This window comes from Monodelphis domestica, chromosome 1 (genome assembly GCF_027887165.1).
Source record: "Monodelphis domestica isolate mMonDom1 chromosome 1, mMonDom1.pri, whole genome shotgun sequence".
Classification (NCBI taxonomy): Eukaryota; Metazoa; Chordata; class Mammalia; order Didelphimorphia; family Didelphidae; genus Monodelphis; species Monodelphis domestica.
Window position 1 is genome coordinate 396,405,282 of NC_077227.1, and position 18,414 is coordinate 396,423,695.

At 41.0% G+C, this 18,414-nt stretch overlaps 1 protein-coding gene and 1 long non-coding RNA gene across 2 annotated transcripts in view; one reads left to right on the plus strand and one right to left on the minus strand.

Annotated features, from left to right (window-relative positions):
- Positions 1 to 18,414, plus strand: part of CNBD2 (cyclic nucleotide binding domain containing 2) — a 91,627-nt gene that overhangs the window by 42,848 nt on the left and 30,365 nt on the right. Inside the window, exon 8 of the mRNA XM_007474258.3 lies at positions 14,785 to 14,899. Within this exon, the coding sequence (XP_007474320.1) occupies positions 14,785 to 14,899 (115 nt within the window). The remainder of the gene's footprint in view (positions 1 to 14,784; positions 14,900 to 18,414) is intronic.
- The window catches only part of LOC103102540 (uncharacterized), a 45,420-nt gene that overhangs the window by 21,959 nt on the left and 5,047 nt on the right, over positions 1 to 18,414 (minus strand). Inside the window, exon 2 of the long non-coding RNA XR_008915217.1 lies at positions 10,945 to 11,009. This is a non-coding gene — a long non-coding RNA (uncharacterized LOC103102540). The remainder of the gene's footprint in view (positions 1 to 10,944; positions 11,010 to 18,414) is intronic.

The following is an 18,414-nucleotide window of genomic DNA, read 5'->3' on the forward strand; positions in this document are numbered from 1 at the left end:
AGTTTATTTATTTTAGAATATGTTTTCCATGGTTATATGACTCATGTTCTTTCCATCCCCTCTTCTGTCCCCCCTCCCATAGCCAATGAGCAATTCCACTGGGTTTAACATGTGTCATTGATCAAGACCTATTTCCATATTATTGATAATTGCACCAGGATGTTCCTTTAGAGTCTACATCCCCAGCCATATCCTCTCGACCCATGTGATCAAGCAGTTGTTTTTCTTCTGTGTTTCTGCTCCCACAGTGTTTCCTCTGAATGTGGATAGTGGTTTTACTTGTAGATTCCTCCAAGTTGTTCAGGATCACTGCATTGCCACTAATGGAGAAGTCCATTACGTTCGATTGTACTACAGTGTGTCAGTCTCTGTGTACAATGTTTTCCTGGTTCTGCTCCTCTCGCTCTGCATCACTTCCTGGAGGTTGTTCCAGTCTTCATGGAATTCCTCCAGTTCATTATTCCTTTGAGCATAATAGTATTCCATCACCAACATATACCACAATTTGTTCAGCCATTCCCCAATTGAAGGGCATCCCCTCATTTTCCAATTTTTTGCCACCACAAAGAGCACAGTTATAAATATTTTTGTATAAGTCTTTTTCCTTATCTCTTTGGGGGTATAAACCCAGCAATGCTATGGCTGGATCAAAAGGCAGGTAGTCTTTTATCGCCCTTTGGGCATAGTTCCAAATTGCCCTCCAGAATGGTTGGATCAATTAACAACTCCACCAGCAATGCATTAGTGTTCCAATTTTGAATGGCAAGTCTTAAAGAATAGTCAATGTTAACTTGGCAGGAGGTCTCTGTTGGTGAGCCCCAGGGATCTGTTTGGCACTGTTGGCTCTGTTTAATGTTCTTTTTTTTAAACCCTTACCTTCTGACTTAGAATCAATACTGTGTGTTGGTGCCAAGGCAGAAGAACCATAAGGGCTAGGCAATGGGGGTTAAGTGACTTGCCCAGGGTCACACAGCTAGGAAGTGGCAAAATCTAGATTTGAACCCAGGATCTTCTGTCTCTAGGCCTGGCTCTCAATCCACTGAGCCACCTAACTGTTCCTCCTTTTTATGTTCTTTATGGATGATTTGCATAAAGGCATACTGATGCTTTCTCCAAATCTTCACATGCCATAAATCTGGGAAGGACAGTTGACCCAGTGATTGGCATTGTCAGAATTCAGAAAGGTCTTGACAGGCTTAAACTTTGAGCTGAATCAAATAAGATGCATTTTTTTTTTAAAACCTTTACCATCTTAGATTAGATTCTAAGGTAGAAAAGTGGCACGGACTAGGCAATGAGGATTAAATGACTTTCCAGAATCACACAGCTAGGAAGTACCTGAATCTGGATTTGAACTCAGAACAGAGGTTCTTCTCAGGTCCTGGCTCTCAAGCCACTGAGCAGCCTGTCGCTCTGTAACATCTGTCCCCTGCTCACCACTCACAGCATTCCTTTGAGTTTCAGCTTTCATCACCTTTTGCCTGTACTATTGCCCATACAGCTGGCAAAGTGATACACATCTGATGATGCCAGATCTGTACCCAGTAAACTCCAATTATTCCCTTCGGGAGCAAATATAAACAACATTAGAATTCAAATCTCTTCACCACCTGGCCCCTTGCTACGGTTCTTAGTTTTCTTACAATTGCTCCTCTCCATGCCCTCTGTGATAGAGTTAGAATGGCTCCCTTGCTGTTTCTTGAAAACATTCCCCATCTCCATACTTTTGCACTGGCTATTCCTCATGCCTGGAATTCATTTTCTCCTTATTGCTTCTCAAAATCAATGGTTTCCTTCTAAATTCAGCTTAAGTGCAGCCAGAATTCTATAAGCCTTTCCTGATCCCTCCAGCAGCATGCAGGCATCCTTCTCCTTCCCAACAACTTGTATTTCTTTTGTTGTTTGCTCCTGTTTGATTCTTTGGGACTCTGTTTGGGTTTTTCATGTCGGAGATACCGAATGGTTTGCCATTTCCTTCTCCAGCTCATTTTACAGATGAAGAAATGGAGGCAAACAGGGTAAAAGGATTTGCCCAGGTCACATAGCTGGCAAGTATCTGAGGCCAGATTTGAACTCAGGAAGAGGTTTTTTGATTCCAGGCCCAGTGCTATATCCATTCTGCCACCTAGCTGCCCTGTTTATTTTGTATCTGCCTATAAATAAATGTGCATGGTATCTCCCTCTCCTCACCATCCTACTCCTCAAGAAACTAAGCTCCGGAGGGCAGGAACTGCTTTATTTTCTTTTCTCTGCCTGGCACATAGTAGCCACCTAGATACTTGTTTTGTTTGTTTTTTAAAATCCTTAACCTTTGGTTTTAGGATTGATAAGAGTGGTAAGGGCTAGGCAATGGGGTTAAGTGACTTGCCCAAGGATCATATAGCTAGGAAGTGTCTGAGGCCAGATTTGAACCTGGGACCTCCTATCTCCAGGCCTGACTCCATCAATTGATCCACCTAGTTGTCCCCACCTAGATACTTGTTACTGCTTGGTTCTCTTTTTTTGCCACATGATAGGGGCTGCACAGAGTAGAGTCTTAATAAATGTTTGTTGAATGACTGGACTTTTTTTTAAACTCTTTTTTAAAAATTTAAATTAATTTATTTAATCAATTTATAACATTATTCCTTGATTACAAGAATCATATTATTTCCCTCCCTCCCCTAACCCCACCCTTCCTGTAGCTGATGCGCAATTTCATTGGGTATTACATGTGTCCTTGATCAAAACCTATTTCCAGGGGCAGCTGGGTCAGTAGATTGAGAGCCAGGCCTAGAGATGGGAGGTCCTGGGTTCAAATCTGGCCTCAGACACTTCCCAGCTGTGTGACCCTGGGCAAGGCACTTAACCCCCATTGCCTAGCCCTTACCACTCTTCTGCCTTGGAGGCAATATACAGTATTGACTCTAAGACAGAAGGAAAGGGTTAAAAACAAAAACAAAAACAAAAAACCAAAACCTATTTCCATGTTGTTGGTGTTTGCACTAGGATGTTCATGTACATCCCCAACCGTATCCCCTCAACCCATGTATTCATTGTTTTCCTTCTGTGTTTCTACTCCCACAGTTTATCCTCTGAATGTAGATAGTTTTCTTTCTCGTAAATCCTTCCAAGTTGTTCAGGATCACTGCATTGACACTATTGGGGAAGTCCATTGCATTCAATTGTACCACAGTGTATCAGTCTCTGTGTACAATGTTCTCCTGGTTCTGTTTCTTTCGCTCTGCATCAATTCCTGGAGGTTGTAACAATTCACATGGAATTCCTCCACTTTATTATTCCTTTTAGCACAATAGTATTACATCACCTACATATACCACAATTTGTTCAGCCATTCCCCAATTGAAAGGCATCCCCTCATTTTCCAATTTTTTTGCCACCACAAGATTACAGCTATGGATATTGTACAAGTTTTTTTCCTTATTATTTCTTTGGGGTACAAACCCAGTAGTGCTATAATCAAAAGGCAGACAGTCTTTTATCACCCTTTGGGCATAGTTCCAAATTGCCTTTCAGAATGGTTGGATCAATTCACAATTCCACCAGCAATGAATTAGTGTCCCTACTTTGCCACATTCCCTCCAGCATTCATTACTTTCCATTGCTGTCATGTTAGTCAATCTGCTAGGTGTGAGGTGATACCTCAGAGTTGCTTTGATTTGCATCTCTCTAATTATAAGAGATTTTGAACATTTTTTCATGTGCTTATTAATAGTTTTGATTTCTTTAACTGAAATTTGCCTATTCATGTCCCTTGCTCATTTATCAATTGGAGAATGGCTTGATTTTTTATACAATTGGTTTAACCCTTTATAAATTTGAGTAATTAGATCTTTGTCAGAAGTTTTTGTTGTGAAGATTGTTTCCCAATTGGTTGCTTCCCTTCTAATTTTGATTGCATTGGTTTTGTTTCTACAAAACCTTTTTAATTTGATGTAGTCAAATTATTGATTTTATATTTTCTGATTTTTTTCTAGCTCTTGCTTGGTTTTAAAGTCTTTCCTTTCCCAAAGATCTGACAAGTATACTATTCTGTGTTCACCTAATTTGCTTATAGTTTCCTTCTTTATATTCAAGTCATTCACCCATTCTGAGTTGAGTATTTTCTGTCTCTAACCTCTTTACCCTTCCAGTGTATTGATGTTCTCCCCCCTCCCGCCATGAACTTCTTTGTGACATATAAACTTACCCCTTTTTTTCTTTTCCCATTTCTTTTAGTATTAACCTCTTTTTTTAGCTCTAGTTGTATATATATGCATACACACACACACAAATATATGTATTTATGCATACATATATCTATATACCTATTTATGTCTTGTCATTTCATCTATAGAGTTTGTCACTGTTCCCTCTAAGTGTAATTCTTCTAGCTGCCCAGGTGATAATAACAATTTTTAGGAGTTACCAATGACCTCTTTTCTTATAGGGATACATATCATTTTAACTTATTGGGTCTCTTAAAAAAAAAAAGGTTTTTTTGTTTTGTTTTTCTTCTTTCTCCTCTTTTTTAATTACCTTTTGATGATTCTCTTGAGTTCTGTGCTTGGACATCAAATTTTCTGTTCAGGTCTGGTCTTTTCTTTACAAATGCTTGGAATTCTTCTATTTTGTTAAATGACCATACTTTCCCCTGTAAGAATGTAGTCAGTTTTGCTGGGTACTTGATTCTTGATTGTAGACCTAGTTCCCTTGCTTTCCAGAATGTCATATTCCATGCCTTTCGGTCCTTCAGTGTAGATGCAGCCAGATCCTGTGTTATCCTCACTGTGGTTCCATGGTATCTGAATGACTTCTTAGCAGCTTGTAATATTTTTTCCTTCATCTGATAGTTCTTGAATTTGGCTATAACATTCCTGGGTGTTGTCAGTTGGGGATTAAGTACAGGAGGTGATCTGTGGAATCTTTCAATCTCCACTTTTCCCTCTTGTTCTAGAATATCAGGTCAGTTTTCTTGGATAATTTCCTGTAGGACGATGTCCAGGCTTTTTCTTTTGTCATGGTCTTCTGGTAGACCAATGATTCTTAAGTTGTCTCTCCTGGAATGATTTTCTAAATCTTCTGTTTTGTGAATGAGGTGCTTCATATTTTCCTCAATTTTTTCATTCTTTTGTCCTGCTGCCTTGTGAAGTTGCTTGCTTCTAGTTGTTGTATTTTGGATTTTAAAGATTGGATTTCTTCCCTGGCTTTTTGGTCATCCTCCTTCTGGTCTGATTTTCTTTGGAGATCATCTTTCATCTTCTCTGCCTCATCTTTCATTTTCTTTGCCTCATCTTTCATCTCCTTTGCCTCATTTTCAAGCTGATTAATTTTGGCTTTCAAGACACTGTTTTCTGTTTCCAGATGACTTATCTTGATTTTTAAGTTCTTTTTCCAGTTGTCTTCAGCCTCTCTTAATTGTGTTTTGAATTGTATTTTGAGTCCTTCCAAAGCCTGTATCCAATTCGATGGGTTTTCTGGTTTTTTTTTTTGTTGTTTGTTTGTTTGTTTTGTTTATTTGTTTGTTTTGTTTTTTTTTGCTTGGTGTTCCCTCATCCTTCTCTGTTCCATTTGCTCTTTGTTCATTGTCTGTATAGAAGTTGTCGGTTGTAATTTCTTTTTTCTTTTTCTGTTGTTTGCTCATATTTATCTCTTCTTTACTCTCTGCAGTTGCCTGAGCTCTTGCTCCTCTCAATTTTTTTTTTTTTGGTGGTTTTGGGCTTTTCTGTCAGCCTTCACCCTTGGAGTTTTGTCAGTAAATCTCTCAGTGAAGTCTGTGGGGGAGGGATGTTGGAGCTTTAGCTTCCCTGCCCTCTGGAGTCTTTGATGGGATTAAGTCTGGCTAGGTTGCTGGATGTGCCTTGAGGCCAAAACCTCCAGAAGTGGGGGGGGGGGCACTATGGAGTGTCTCCACTACTGCAACTATGCCTCCTGCTCTGTGCTCTGCATTTCTCCTCTATCTCATTCCCCACTCCCTGTGTTGGACACTGAGTTTGGCACAGCTTTGCCTGCAAGATACTCCCTCCATACCAGTGCCTTTTCTTCTGCCCAGAGGTTCCAGCTGATGAAGGCTTAGTGCTCTAGGTGGGGGAGAGATTCAGGAACCTTCCTTCTTCCTTCCCCTTAAACCTGAGTATTCTCGAATTCTGGCTTTGGGGAGCATACCTTTTAAGTTGAGTCCAGCAGGAGGGTTCCTTGACTCTGTCTTGTTGCTAGGTTTGATTTTCAGTCCTCTAGGAGCATTTAGTTTGTAATTTTGGTAAGGAAGAGTTTCAGAAGTCTGAACTTTTGCTGCCTCTATACTGCCATCTTGACTCCGTCTCCTCTTTTTTTGTCTAACTCTTACCTTCTATCTTAGAAGCAATACTATGTATTGTTTCTAAGGCAGACAATCAGTAAGGGCTAGACAATGGGGGTTAAATGACTTCCCCAGGGTCACCCAGCTAGGAAGAGTCTGAGGCCACATTTGAACCCAGGACCTCCTGTTTCTGGACCTGGCTCTCAATCCATTGAGCCACACAGTTGCCCCCTGGGTGAACTTTTAAAGCCTTTATTCCTGAAGTAATAGAATTTGACTTGTATCTAATTTCCCCCTAGAAGGAGAAAGGTCCCTACCTCTTCAACAAGCACATCTGTGAATGGGTACGTGTACACACACACACACACATGAGTCCTAAAGTAAAGAATAGACTTCTTTTAATCTAATAGAAAATGCAAAATGCAAAGGATTTGCATCAGAGCCCTTAAACAAGTAAAACAAGTTTTCCCGCCAGTTCAGGGACACAATAATAACAACAATAATACAAGCTAGCATTTATCCAGCCCATTAAGGTTTACAAAGCAATTTACAAGTATTACCTTATTTGATCCTCACCCAGACCCTGGCAGGCAGATGCTATTATTATCTCCATTTTACAGATGAAGACACAAAATGGGTTTATAAATCAGCCTGGATGATGCTACCCTGATAAGAGACTCATCCCTGGCTCCTCTGTTCTGTAAGGGCAGGGCCTGCTTTCAAAACTTTAAAGCATTTGAGTAATTATTGACAGTTTTGTATCTTCCCCAGCTAGCTCGGAGCATAGTGAATTTCAATCAGAAAGTTGGAAAAGTTTTTCTCAGAAGTTTTATTTACACCTTCTGTTTTTAAACCAGTCATTTCCTTATGCCATAGAACCCTTCCAAACAACAAAAGAAAAACATTTAAATAAAATCAATAGCTCTCCACCTCCAGATAGATAGAGAACTGATAGTTCCAGAGTACAGAATAAAACATTTTTTCCCTTTATTTTTCTTGCTTCTCCCACCAATATGGTTAATGTAGAAATATGTTTTGCATAACTGGTGATCAGATTTCTTGCCTTCACTGCGGGTAGGGAAAAAATTGGAGAGAGGAAGAGAGTTTGGACTGAAAAAAAAAGGCTAACAACAACAACAACAACAAAAACCCAAACCCAACAGACATAGCAATCATAGCTGATAGAATCTACCACACTGGGCGTCTGTAGACCCCTGCCTCCATACTGAGGTGGTGGCTTGTTTCATTATCAGTTACATATAATTAATTAGTATTTTAGTGTTGCTTTCACTGATAATATTGTAGCCAGTTTACCTAATTCTGATATTACTTGTTTCATTTTTAAAAAACTCTTACCTTTGTCTTAGAACTAATACTAAGTATCCATTCCATGCAGAAGAGAGTTAAGGGCTAGACTTGGGGGTTAAGTGACTTGCCCAGGGTCACGCAAGCTAGGAAGTATCTGAGGCCGAATTTGAAACTAGGACCTCCCGTCTCTAGGCCTGACTCTCAATCCACTAAGCCACCCAGCTGCCCCCCCCCCCAATTCCTGTTTTTAACTACCTCAAAAGTGCTATTATAGAGATTCTGGCACACCTGGGGCCATCTTTTCTGCCTTTGACTTCAGTCATTCTGTCATTTATTAAACACTTATTATTATGTGCTAGCACTGGGGATTCAAAGAAAAGCCAAAAACCATCCCAAAAGGGCAGCTAGGTAGCACCATAGAGTGCCAGCTAGGGACTTGGGTTCAAATTTGGTCTCAGACATTTCCTAGCTGTGTAAACCTAGCAAGTTGCTTAACTCTAATTGCTGTATTTCTGTCTTAGAGATGATACTATGACAGAAACTAAAGATTAAAAAAAAGAGAGAGAGAGAGAAACCCAGCTCTCAAAGAGATCACAATTTAATGGGGAAGACTTCATGCAGACAGTTATTTATAAATAAGCTATATATACAAGAAAAACCAGAAAATAGTCAACAAGAGGGAAGACACTAGAATTAAGAGGGAATCAGGAAAGGCTTCCTGTAGGAGGTAGGATTTTAGTTGGCACTTTTAAAGGGAGCCAGGTAAACCAGGAGATTGAGAATAGGGAGGGAGAGCATCCTAGGCATGGAAGACAACCAGAAAAAATGTCCAATGTCAAAAAAGTATTTTGTTTGAAAAACAACCAAGAGGCCACTTTCAGTGGATTCCAGAATACCTAGGGAGAGGGCAGAAGAAAAGGTATAAGATTATTGGGAAGATAGAGGAGAGACAGATTATGAAGGGCTTTGAATGCCAAATAGAATTTTATATTTTATATCACATTTTTGTATTTTATTATTTATCTATTATATTTATTGTTTATATGATATTCTATTTTATATTTGTTCCTAGAGGTGATTAGGGAGCCTCTGGAGTTTATCAAGATGGGGATAGGTGGGAATGACATGATTAGACTTGAGGTCTAGAAAGATTCAACAGTTGAGCAGAGAATAAATAGACTGAAGTGGAGAGAGTGGACCCACCATAGCCTATTATTTCAATAGTCCAGGTATGAGACAATGAGGGCCTGCACCAGAGTGGTGGTGGGAATGTGAAAAGGGGGATGTATCTGAGAGATGTTATGAAGGTGAAATCAATAGGCCTTAGCAACAGCTATGGACAGGAGAGGCAGGAGGAGTGGAGGATGACCCCTGACATGTCATCCTGGTTGACCAGGAGGATGTAACAGTGCGCTCAGCACTGATAGGAAGGAAGGGCAAGAGAAGGACAGGAATATCTGGATGGGGAAGGAGGATAAAAGGAGTTCAATTTTAGATAAGTTAAAGATGTCTCTGAGGCATCTTGTTTGAAGTATCCAGTAGGCAGTTGGATACTGGAGCTCAGTATAGAGGTGAGGTCTGGGGAAGTAGATTTGAGAATCATTAGCATGGAGATAATTTCATTCATGGGAACTGATAGGATCCCTGAATGAAATGATATAGGAAGAAGAGAAGAGAGCCCAGGACATAGCCCTTTGGGATATCCATAGCTGGGGCAAAAGAGACTGAGGAGCAGTCAGGTAGGGAGAAAGAGAACCTGAAGAAAGTAAGGTCCTAAAAACCCAGAGACAAAAATGTGTCAAGGATAAAAGAGTAATTGACAAGAGGTCAAGAAGGATGAGGATTGAGAAAAGGCCATTAGAGATCATTGGCAATTAAGACATCACTGGCAACTTTGGAGAAAATAGTTTTATTTGAATGAAGTTGGAAGTCAGATTGCAGAGACTTAAGGAAAAAAATGAGAGAAAAAAAGTGGAAACATCTATTTTTTTTTAAACTCTTACCTTCTGTTTAAGTATCAATTCTAAGACAGAAGAAGAGTAAGGGCTAAGCAAAGGGAGGTTAAGTGACTTGCCCAAGATCACACAGTTAGGAAGTATCATAGGCCAAATTTGAACCCATGTCCTCCTGCCTCCAGGCCTGGCACTCTATAGTCAAGGCATCAATTACAGAAGGTCTTCTCAAAGAGATTAACCACAAAAGGCAGGAGAGATGTGATATAATAGTTAGCAGATATGATTGGGAGGTGTGTGTTTAATGGAATATCAGTATGTATATCAAAATTTCCTAGTACAGTGATGGCAAACCTTTTAGAGGGGCAGGTGATATGAGAAATGTCCTCAGCCAAGGGGGAGGAGAGCAGCCTGGCCCCATGTCCTTCTGTCTTTCTAGTAATGAATTCTGGCAAACTCTATGCTGGGGTGATGATGCATGTGTCTACGGAGAGAGCTCTGAATACCCCTTCTGGCACACATGCCATAGGTTCACCACTACAGCCCTAGTATGAGAGTAAGAGTTGAGGAGGAAAGAAATATGGAGTTCATTGAGGAAGGTAAAGGAGTATTGTGGAAGGTGTTGGACAGATATGGATTGAGAGAACCTCAAAGGAGGAGAGGCTATAGAATGAAGAGGGAGAACCTTGAAGTGGCAATTGGAAGTAAAGAATATTCTTATTACTCCTACTTCCCCCAGGGAGTGAATAGGGTGTCAAGGGATGAATGAAAGTTCAGCCAGTCCTTGAAAGGAAGCCATTATTTTTGGTGTGTGTGTGTATATTCTCAGTAGTGATAATAATGGGTCAAAAGTTAATGAATACTTTAGTGACATTTTGTATAATTCTGAATTAGTTTTCAGCATGATTGGACCATATCAATGATCCTCAACAGTGTATCAGTGTGAATTCCAATAGTTCCTTATAAAAGTTCCTCCTATAAAAGACATTTCAGTCTTTTATAATCTTTGTAATTTTGAAAATGTGAGGTGAGTTTTGAAATGTACATTGTAAAAATACCTGTGACTTGGAGCAATCTTTCATATTGTTGTTAATAATTTGCAATTCTTTTGAAAACTGTTTATTTCCTTAGACCATTTATCTATTAAGGTAGGGTTCTTGGTCATGTGTATGTGTATGAGAGAGAGGAGACAGAGAAACAAATATGGAGAGATAAAGACACAGAAAAGAGGCAGAGACAGAAGAGAGAAAAAGAAGGAAGCTCCTTATTTAGACCTCATCTCTCAAGTGATCTATTACATTACAGTAGGACCTCGTTTTTTTACCTCAACACATGTGAATTCAGGTACTGGATTGTCAATAAAAAAAAAAGGGCAGAAAAATACATAAAATTTAAATGTTCAATTACCTGCACATCCTTGCCATTTTCCCGGCTTGCAGTAGTTCACCCAATCTGGCCGGCTCATTGTCACACTGAGAAGCGAAAGAGTGAGTCATTCCATTGTTTTGCTCTAGCATCAGTCATTGTCCAGAGTTCTCAATTTTAACAAGTCATGTCTATGTCAGAGCAGTGCTTCTTTCTGTTTCATTAATGCTATTTAGTTATTAACACCCCCCCCAACCCTTACTTTCCATTGTTAAATTGACATATTCAAGAGACTGATTTTGTGTAAGAACACCCATTTCTTGATTAGGATAGAATTTAACCAATAAATTAGTATGGTGGGTGATACTCTCCATAATCAAAGACCAGGAAGTTCATTCATGCTAAGACATTTAGGAGCTTATTATTCACTTCCTCCTTTGGACATCCTAAGACATTTCTGATTGGTGAATAGTTAATGACCCCTCCCCAACCCCATAGGTGACAGGGCCGGGGGCTAGGGGGTAGGGGGAGTCATATACTTAGCAGGAAGAGACTTATCTCTTAATCAGGTTTTACTGGGGTTCCTAAGAAAAAAGGAAATGTAAAAATCAACAGACTTATTGGAGCCTCCCTAATCCAGGTCCCCAATATAGGAATAATATAGTATATGAAAACTAAAATTTCATAATGTCGTAGTATCAACTCTTGGACAGAAGGGCAAGGGCTAGACAAATGGAGTCAAGTGACTTGCCCAGGGTCACACAGCTAGGAAGTGTCTGATGCCAAATTTGAACCCAGGACCCCCCAACTCCAGGCCTGCTATTTAGTTATTAATAATGACTCTAAAGTACAAGAATAGTGAATCTGATAGCCCAAGAAAAGTCATAAAAGTCTAGGTATGTTCATATAAGAAGTACTTACGGGGCAGCTGGGTGGCTTCAGTGGATTGAGAGCCAGGCCTAGAGATGGGAGGTCCTGGGCATAATAGATGCTGTCTAGCTGGGTGACCCTGGGCAAATCACTTAACCCCCACTTCCTAGCCCATACTGCTCATCTACCTTGGAACCAATACATAGTATTAATTCTATGACAGAAAATTAGGGTTTTTTAAGAAAGTGTCTAGCACATCATTTTAAAAATTTTATTAAAAAAATTTTCCCCATGGTTCCATGATTCTTGTTGTCTCCCCTCTTCCCTCCCCCCTTCCAGAGTTGACAAGCAGTTCCACTGGGTTATACATATATTTTGTCTGGCACATCATTAACAAATATTGTTGAATCAAGATTTATTTATTCATATCAACAGCTTTTTGTTCATAACATCTACTCGTCTGTCCCAGGAAAACAGACATTCCTTGAGGGTAGGGACTAATTTTCATTTTTGTTTTTGTATCTTCGGTACCTTCTATAGTATCTCACTTATAATATGCATTTAATAAATATTCCTTGAATGGAGTTGAATCCTCTAAACCAGTGATCTACAAACTTTTTTTAAAATCACATGCTCATACTAGTAAAAAGATTTTTAAACTTGTACTTCTAATATGTGTTTATTAACTTATTTATAAATTATATACAGGTGCTACTATACTAATATATTTGATTAAACATGCAAAAGTAGAAACTGAAAAAGAATGAGATAGAGAATAATATTTGACCCTGGAGTTAATAGGGAGTCACTGAAATTTATTGAGTAGGGTAGTGACTTGATCAGACCTGGACTTCCAGAAAATTATTTTGGTAGCTGTGGGTGAAAGATGAAAATTAGAGAGGAGGGAGAGTTGAAGTGGGAAGACCAATTAGGAGTTATTGCAAAAGGCCAGGCAAGGAATGATGACATTTAACAGAGAGGATAAGTGGAGATAAAAGCAACCTGATTTGGCAGCTAATTGACTCTGAGGGTTGAGGTGGAATGATTCATCAAGAATACCAGCAGAAATTTGGAACTATGCCCAAAGGGCACTAAAAGACTGTCTGCCCTTTGATCCAGCTATAGCACTGCTGGGTTTGTACCCCAAAGAGATAATAAAGAAAAAGACTTGTACAAGAATATTCATAGCTGCGCTCTTTGTGGTGGCCAAAAATTGGAAAATGAGGGGATGCCCTTCAATTGGGGAATGGCTGAACAAATTGTGGTATACGTTGGTGATGGAATACTATTGTGCTAAAAGGAATAATAAAGTGGAGGAATTCCATGGAGACTGGAACAACCTCCAGGAACTGATGCAGACTGAAAGGAGCAGAACCTGGGCAACATTGTACACAGAGACTGAGACACTGTGGTATAATCGAACGTAATGGACTTCTCCATTAGTGGCAATGCAGTGATTCTGAACAACTTGGTTGGACCTATGAGAAAGAACACTATCTATATTCAGAGGAAGAACTGTGGGAGTAGAAATACCGAAGAAAAACAACTGCTTGATTACATGGGTCAAGGGGATATGACTGGAGATGTAGACTCTAAATGAACTCCCAGTACAAACACCAAAAACATAGAAATAGGTTCTAATCAAGGACACATGTAATACCCAGTGGAATTGTGTATTGGCTATGGGAAGAGCTGGGGGAGGGGAGGGAGGGAAAGAATATGATTCTTGTAACCAAGGAATAATGTTTGAAATTGACCAAATAAAAAAAATTTAAAAACAAAAACAAAAACAAAACAAAACAAGAATACCAGTAGATTATGAATCTGAGTGAGTGGAAGAATGGTGGTGTCTGACAGCAATAGACACTTTTGGCTGGGGAGGAGCGGTTTGAGGGTTAGGGTTAGGGCATGAACATACCATGACAGCCTCAACACCCATGTCTCTGCCTCTCACTTTGTCCCATCTAAGACAAGGGGAGAGGGGGCAGCTGGGTAGCTCAGTGGATTGAGAGCCAGGCATAGAGATGGGAGGTCCTGGGTTCAAATCTAGTCTCAAACACTTCCTAGCTGGGTGACCCTGGGCAAGTCACTTAACCCCCATTGCCTAGCCCTTATCCGCTCTTCTGCCTTGGAACCAATATACAGTATTGATTCTAAGGTGGAAGGTAAGGGATTAAAATAATAATAATAATAATAATAATAATAATAATAATAATAATAATAAAACAGGGAGAGAGGTGGGGCTCTTATTCATGGATCACTGCCATGGAGGGAAAGAGGAGATCAGAGGAACAAGGCTGGGGGGAAGACTTTTCCTAGTGGCACCAGTGGGTGCCAGGAAAATATTTAGGTTCTAAATACCAGGGGAGTTCAGAAGGGAAGAGTTTGGTAGCTTGCATTGGGGAAGGAGGGGAGGAGCGATCTGGTTTTGGTGTCCCAGTTAGCCAGACAAACCCCACCAGTGGCTATTGTGGGTTCCACTCTCAGGTTACTTGACGCCACGAAGAGCCCAGACTCTGAAGACCTCTGCCGTAAGCCTTGGAGAGTCTTTGCCACTAGGTGGCGCCCTTGGTAGCTTGCAGATCAGAGCCTGGTCGATTTCACTGGGAGGCGCCGGGATGGTTCCCTCGCGGTATCACAAAGAAGTGACCCGAGCAGCTCCCCTTTCAGCCTCGCTTTACAGTTTACAAAGCGCTTCCTTTATACCCACTCTGGGAGGGAGTCAGGACAACTCTTATCATCTCCATTTTACGGAACAGGAAAGGGAGGCGTAGAGAGATGAAGCCATTTCCCCGTGGCTACACAGTAGTCGAGTCTGGAAACCAAGCCTTCCTCCATGCTGTGCTACGTCTCTAGCGAGATAAAAATGTTCCCTATTTTGAATCTTAAAATTTGTCTCTTGCAAACTCAGTTCCTCTGCCTCGTTTAAGGTGGCCGACCCCGAGCTTGTCCCCAGAACTAGATCTGGTCCGGGTCTCAGATTCATTCTCGCATTTTTCTTGACACATTCAGGGCACGTGCGATGTGGTCCGGTTGTTGGATCTTTCGACTTGTCTCTCCTACCACAAGTGGATATGGCGGCAGATGACACCAGTGGGCCAGAATCTTCTGGACGTTCCCAAGCTTGGTAGAGTCATAGGAGGATCCCTAGCTCTGGATAAGACGCCCGTGGGGCTTCCAAAATCTGACAAGGATAGGGCTTGCAGAAATAAATTCTGGTCCTCTGCCTCGGGCATAGTAGAGCCAGAGAATGTTAACAAGGAAGGGGCCCTTAGAGACCATCACAACCAACCCTCTCACAGAATCAGAGTTGTAGAAGCTCCGGATTGTGAGAGACTTCAAGTGCCATCCGATCCGATCTACCCTTGAGCAAGAACTCAACTTTACAACATCCCAGGCCCAGGGAACTTTTAGCCTCTCCTTTGAAAGGCTTTTAGGGAGAGAAGGCATCCAGTACTTCTGGAGTCATCCCACTAAACTTTGACATTCTCTCTTTTATAGATGGGGAAACTGAGGCCCAGAAAAGAGATTGAGACTTCTCCCAAGGTCACACAGCAAGTCAGGGCAAAGCCAGAACAAGTCACCAACTGCCATTGGCTAATTTCTTTCCAAATGTTTTGGGGAATGGGCAGGAGGCATGATCAGCCACATTTATGTTCTTCACACTTTTCATCTTGACTTACCCATCTAGACTTCCTTCGTATTAGTTTCCCTCATTTACTAGACATTTTAGCCAAACTGCCCACCTTGCTATTCTTTGTTTTGGCTTGCCATCCATGCTTTTATCTAAGCTGTCCTTCATGTCTGGAATACACTCCCCCCTTCCCTCTATTACTCTTCTTTTCTTCTGAGGCAAACAGGGTTAAGTGACTTGACCAGGATCACACAGCTAGTAAGCGACTGAGGCTAGATTTGAATTCAGTTCTTCCTGATTGAAAGCCCAGCACTCTATCCACCTAGTTGCACACCCCTCCATTTCCTAAAGGTTTTATCAAGGCAAGTGGCACCTCCCACAGAAATACTTTTTTTTTGGACTCCCTCCTCCTGTCCTGTTGCTACTGCCACATTGAATATGTTTTGTATTTAATTGTATAAATGTAATTCCCCCACAGTGGAATATAAGGCTATCTTTGTTCTTTCTAAACTCAACTCAGTGTCTGACATAATTCTCACCCAACTCATCATGTTCTGATTCTCAATCTCTGATTAATATTTCTGCTCATTTCATGACTTCTGGGTTCCCTCTTTGGTGACCAAGAGTAGGATAATACAGTGGTAAGCACATCTGAGCCTCTGTTCCCCAACTGCAAAATGAGGGAATTCCACTACAAGCTCTCTATCATCATCCCCCTCAGCTTGACCCAGCTATGACCTTGTCCTGCTCCAGAACCTGGGCAGTATATATGAGGGTACCGTATCTTTGCTGATGGTTCTCTCTCTCTTTTAGGGATGGGTAGGACCTTAGCTAGGTGGCACAGTGACTGTACTGTTAAACCTAGAGTCATGAACACCTGAGTTCAAACCTGACCTCAGACACTTTATTGTGTAACCCTTGACAAGTCACTTAACCCCGCTGGCCTCAGTTTCTTCATCTGTAAAATGAGCTGGAGAAGGAAATGGCAAATCACTCAGTATCTTTGCCAAGAAAACCTCAAATGGGGTCACAGAGTCAAACATGGCTGAAATAACTGAACAATAACACCAGGCTTCAGCATCATCTCAGAAAGGCTCTCTGTATTTGATCTGGTGCCATTTTTCATTAGCATTCCTGCTTCTAGACACCCAACTAGCTTAGACCATTCTCTGGCCCTGTAGCCTCCCACCTGATACATAGCTCCTCACAGGCAACCAGAACTTCCACTTGGGAATGGGAAAAATGGAGCCCTTGGACTGGTACCAGAGGCTGGAACCCAAAGGGAGACACGCAGCCTTGCATCTAAGAGCAGGGCAGAGAGAGAGAGAGAGTTCTTTGGGGCACGAGGTCTTGCATCATCTCCCTCGCCATATGTACAGAGAATCAGTAATCAACAATAACTCTGCAGTAAGGCTGTGGAGGGGCCCATTAGAGAATCTCAGGGGCTGATTTATATCAGCCTCATTGCTCCTGGGTAGGGGCAAGGAGTGATCTGCCATTTCTCTCCTGCTGTACGCACTGTTTATAGCCTGTCACATCTGTGACCAAAGCCCCTGAGGTTCCACGCTGAACTATACTTGTCCTCAACTTAAAAGCCCCCCAGCCTCTGGGTGAATTGGGCTGAATCCCAGAATCCCTAATGGCCCTTGATATTGAGGAAGACCTGTAGCTTCCTGTTAGGGTTGTTCTTCTGGGGAATAGGGTCAAGCTTTGGTGGGGAGTGGAGATGGGAGGTAGCTATTAAAATCATTGTTTTCATGACTGCAACACTCACAGACATTTTTTCCTTATCTTTTCCTTAGAATACTTTTTCTATTATAAACTCAATGTCAACAAAATTAAATAACCCAAATAGCAACCCTACTCTAACCCTCTACCATATTGATAACAAAACAGATTCACTGGTAATAATAACCTTGTCATCAGAGGAACTAGGAAAAAAAGAATCGAAGCATAAAAAAAAGAAAAGAAAAAGGTCAGGACCTTGACCGTGGCAGTTAGAGGGGGCAGCTGGGTAGCTCAATGGATGGAGAGCTAGGTCTAGAGACAGGAAGTTTTGGGTTCAAATTTGGCCTCAGACACTTCCTAGCTGTGTGACCCTGGACAAGTCACTGAAGCCCCATTGCCTATCCCTTACTGCTCTTCTGCCTTGGAACCAATACACAGTATTTATTCTAAGGGGGAAGGTAAGGATTTAACAACAACCACCAAAAAAAAAGGTCAGAAATGAACAGAGAAGATCAAAGGGGAGATATCTAGATAAGCAGGTCAGCTCTGAAAGTCACATCATCATCATCTTTGCTAACACTTATATAGCACTTATTATGTGCCAGGCACTGTGCTAAGTGTTTAACAGTGATCTCATTTAATCTTCAACAACCTTGAGAGGTGAGTGCGCTATTATTATCTCCATTTTATGAATGGGGAAACTGAGGCAAACAGAGTGATTTGCCTAAGGGTCCAGCTAGTAAATGTCTGAAGTCAAATTTGAACTCACGTCTTCCTAACTCTGTCTAGTCAGTTAACCACTGTACCACCTAGTGCCAATATCCACATGTTGAATTTCTTTTATCCTAAAAAGAAAAGCAAGCAAATATAATAGATATTCAGGATTTCATGAACAATCCCCTTTTCCTGCCCTACTTTGCATATGAAAATTTAGGTGTTAAGGTCAGAATAAAAAAGGGAAGTGTTGGGTCAAGTAATAACAAAGGAATGAACAACCTCCCTTACCCTACTGCTGCCTCCCAGTGTTAGGATATGGACTACAGTTGAACAGGATTAGGAGAAAAGGTAGGTGGCAATCAGTACCAGGGGAAGGAGTATTTGCTTTTTGATGAGAATACCAATCTGTCAAAGCATCAAAGAATTTATGACAGCTTTTTTTTTTCTTCACATTCCTCTTCCATTTCTGTGCTTGTCTTTTTAAGTAAGGATTTGTCTTTCTTTAGCACTTTTAAAAAAAAATTTTAACCCTTACAATGGGGGTAAAGTGACTTACCCAGGGT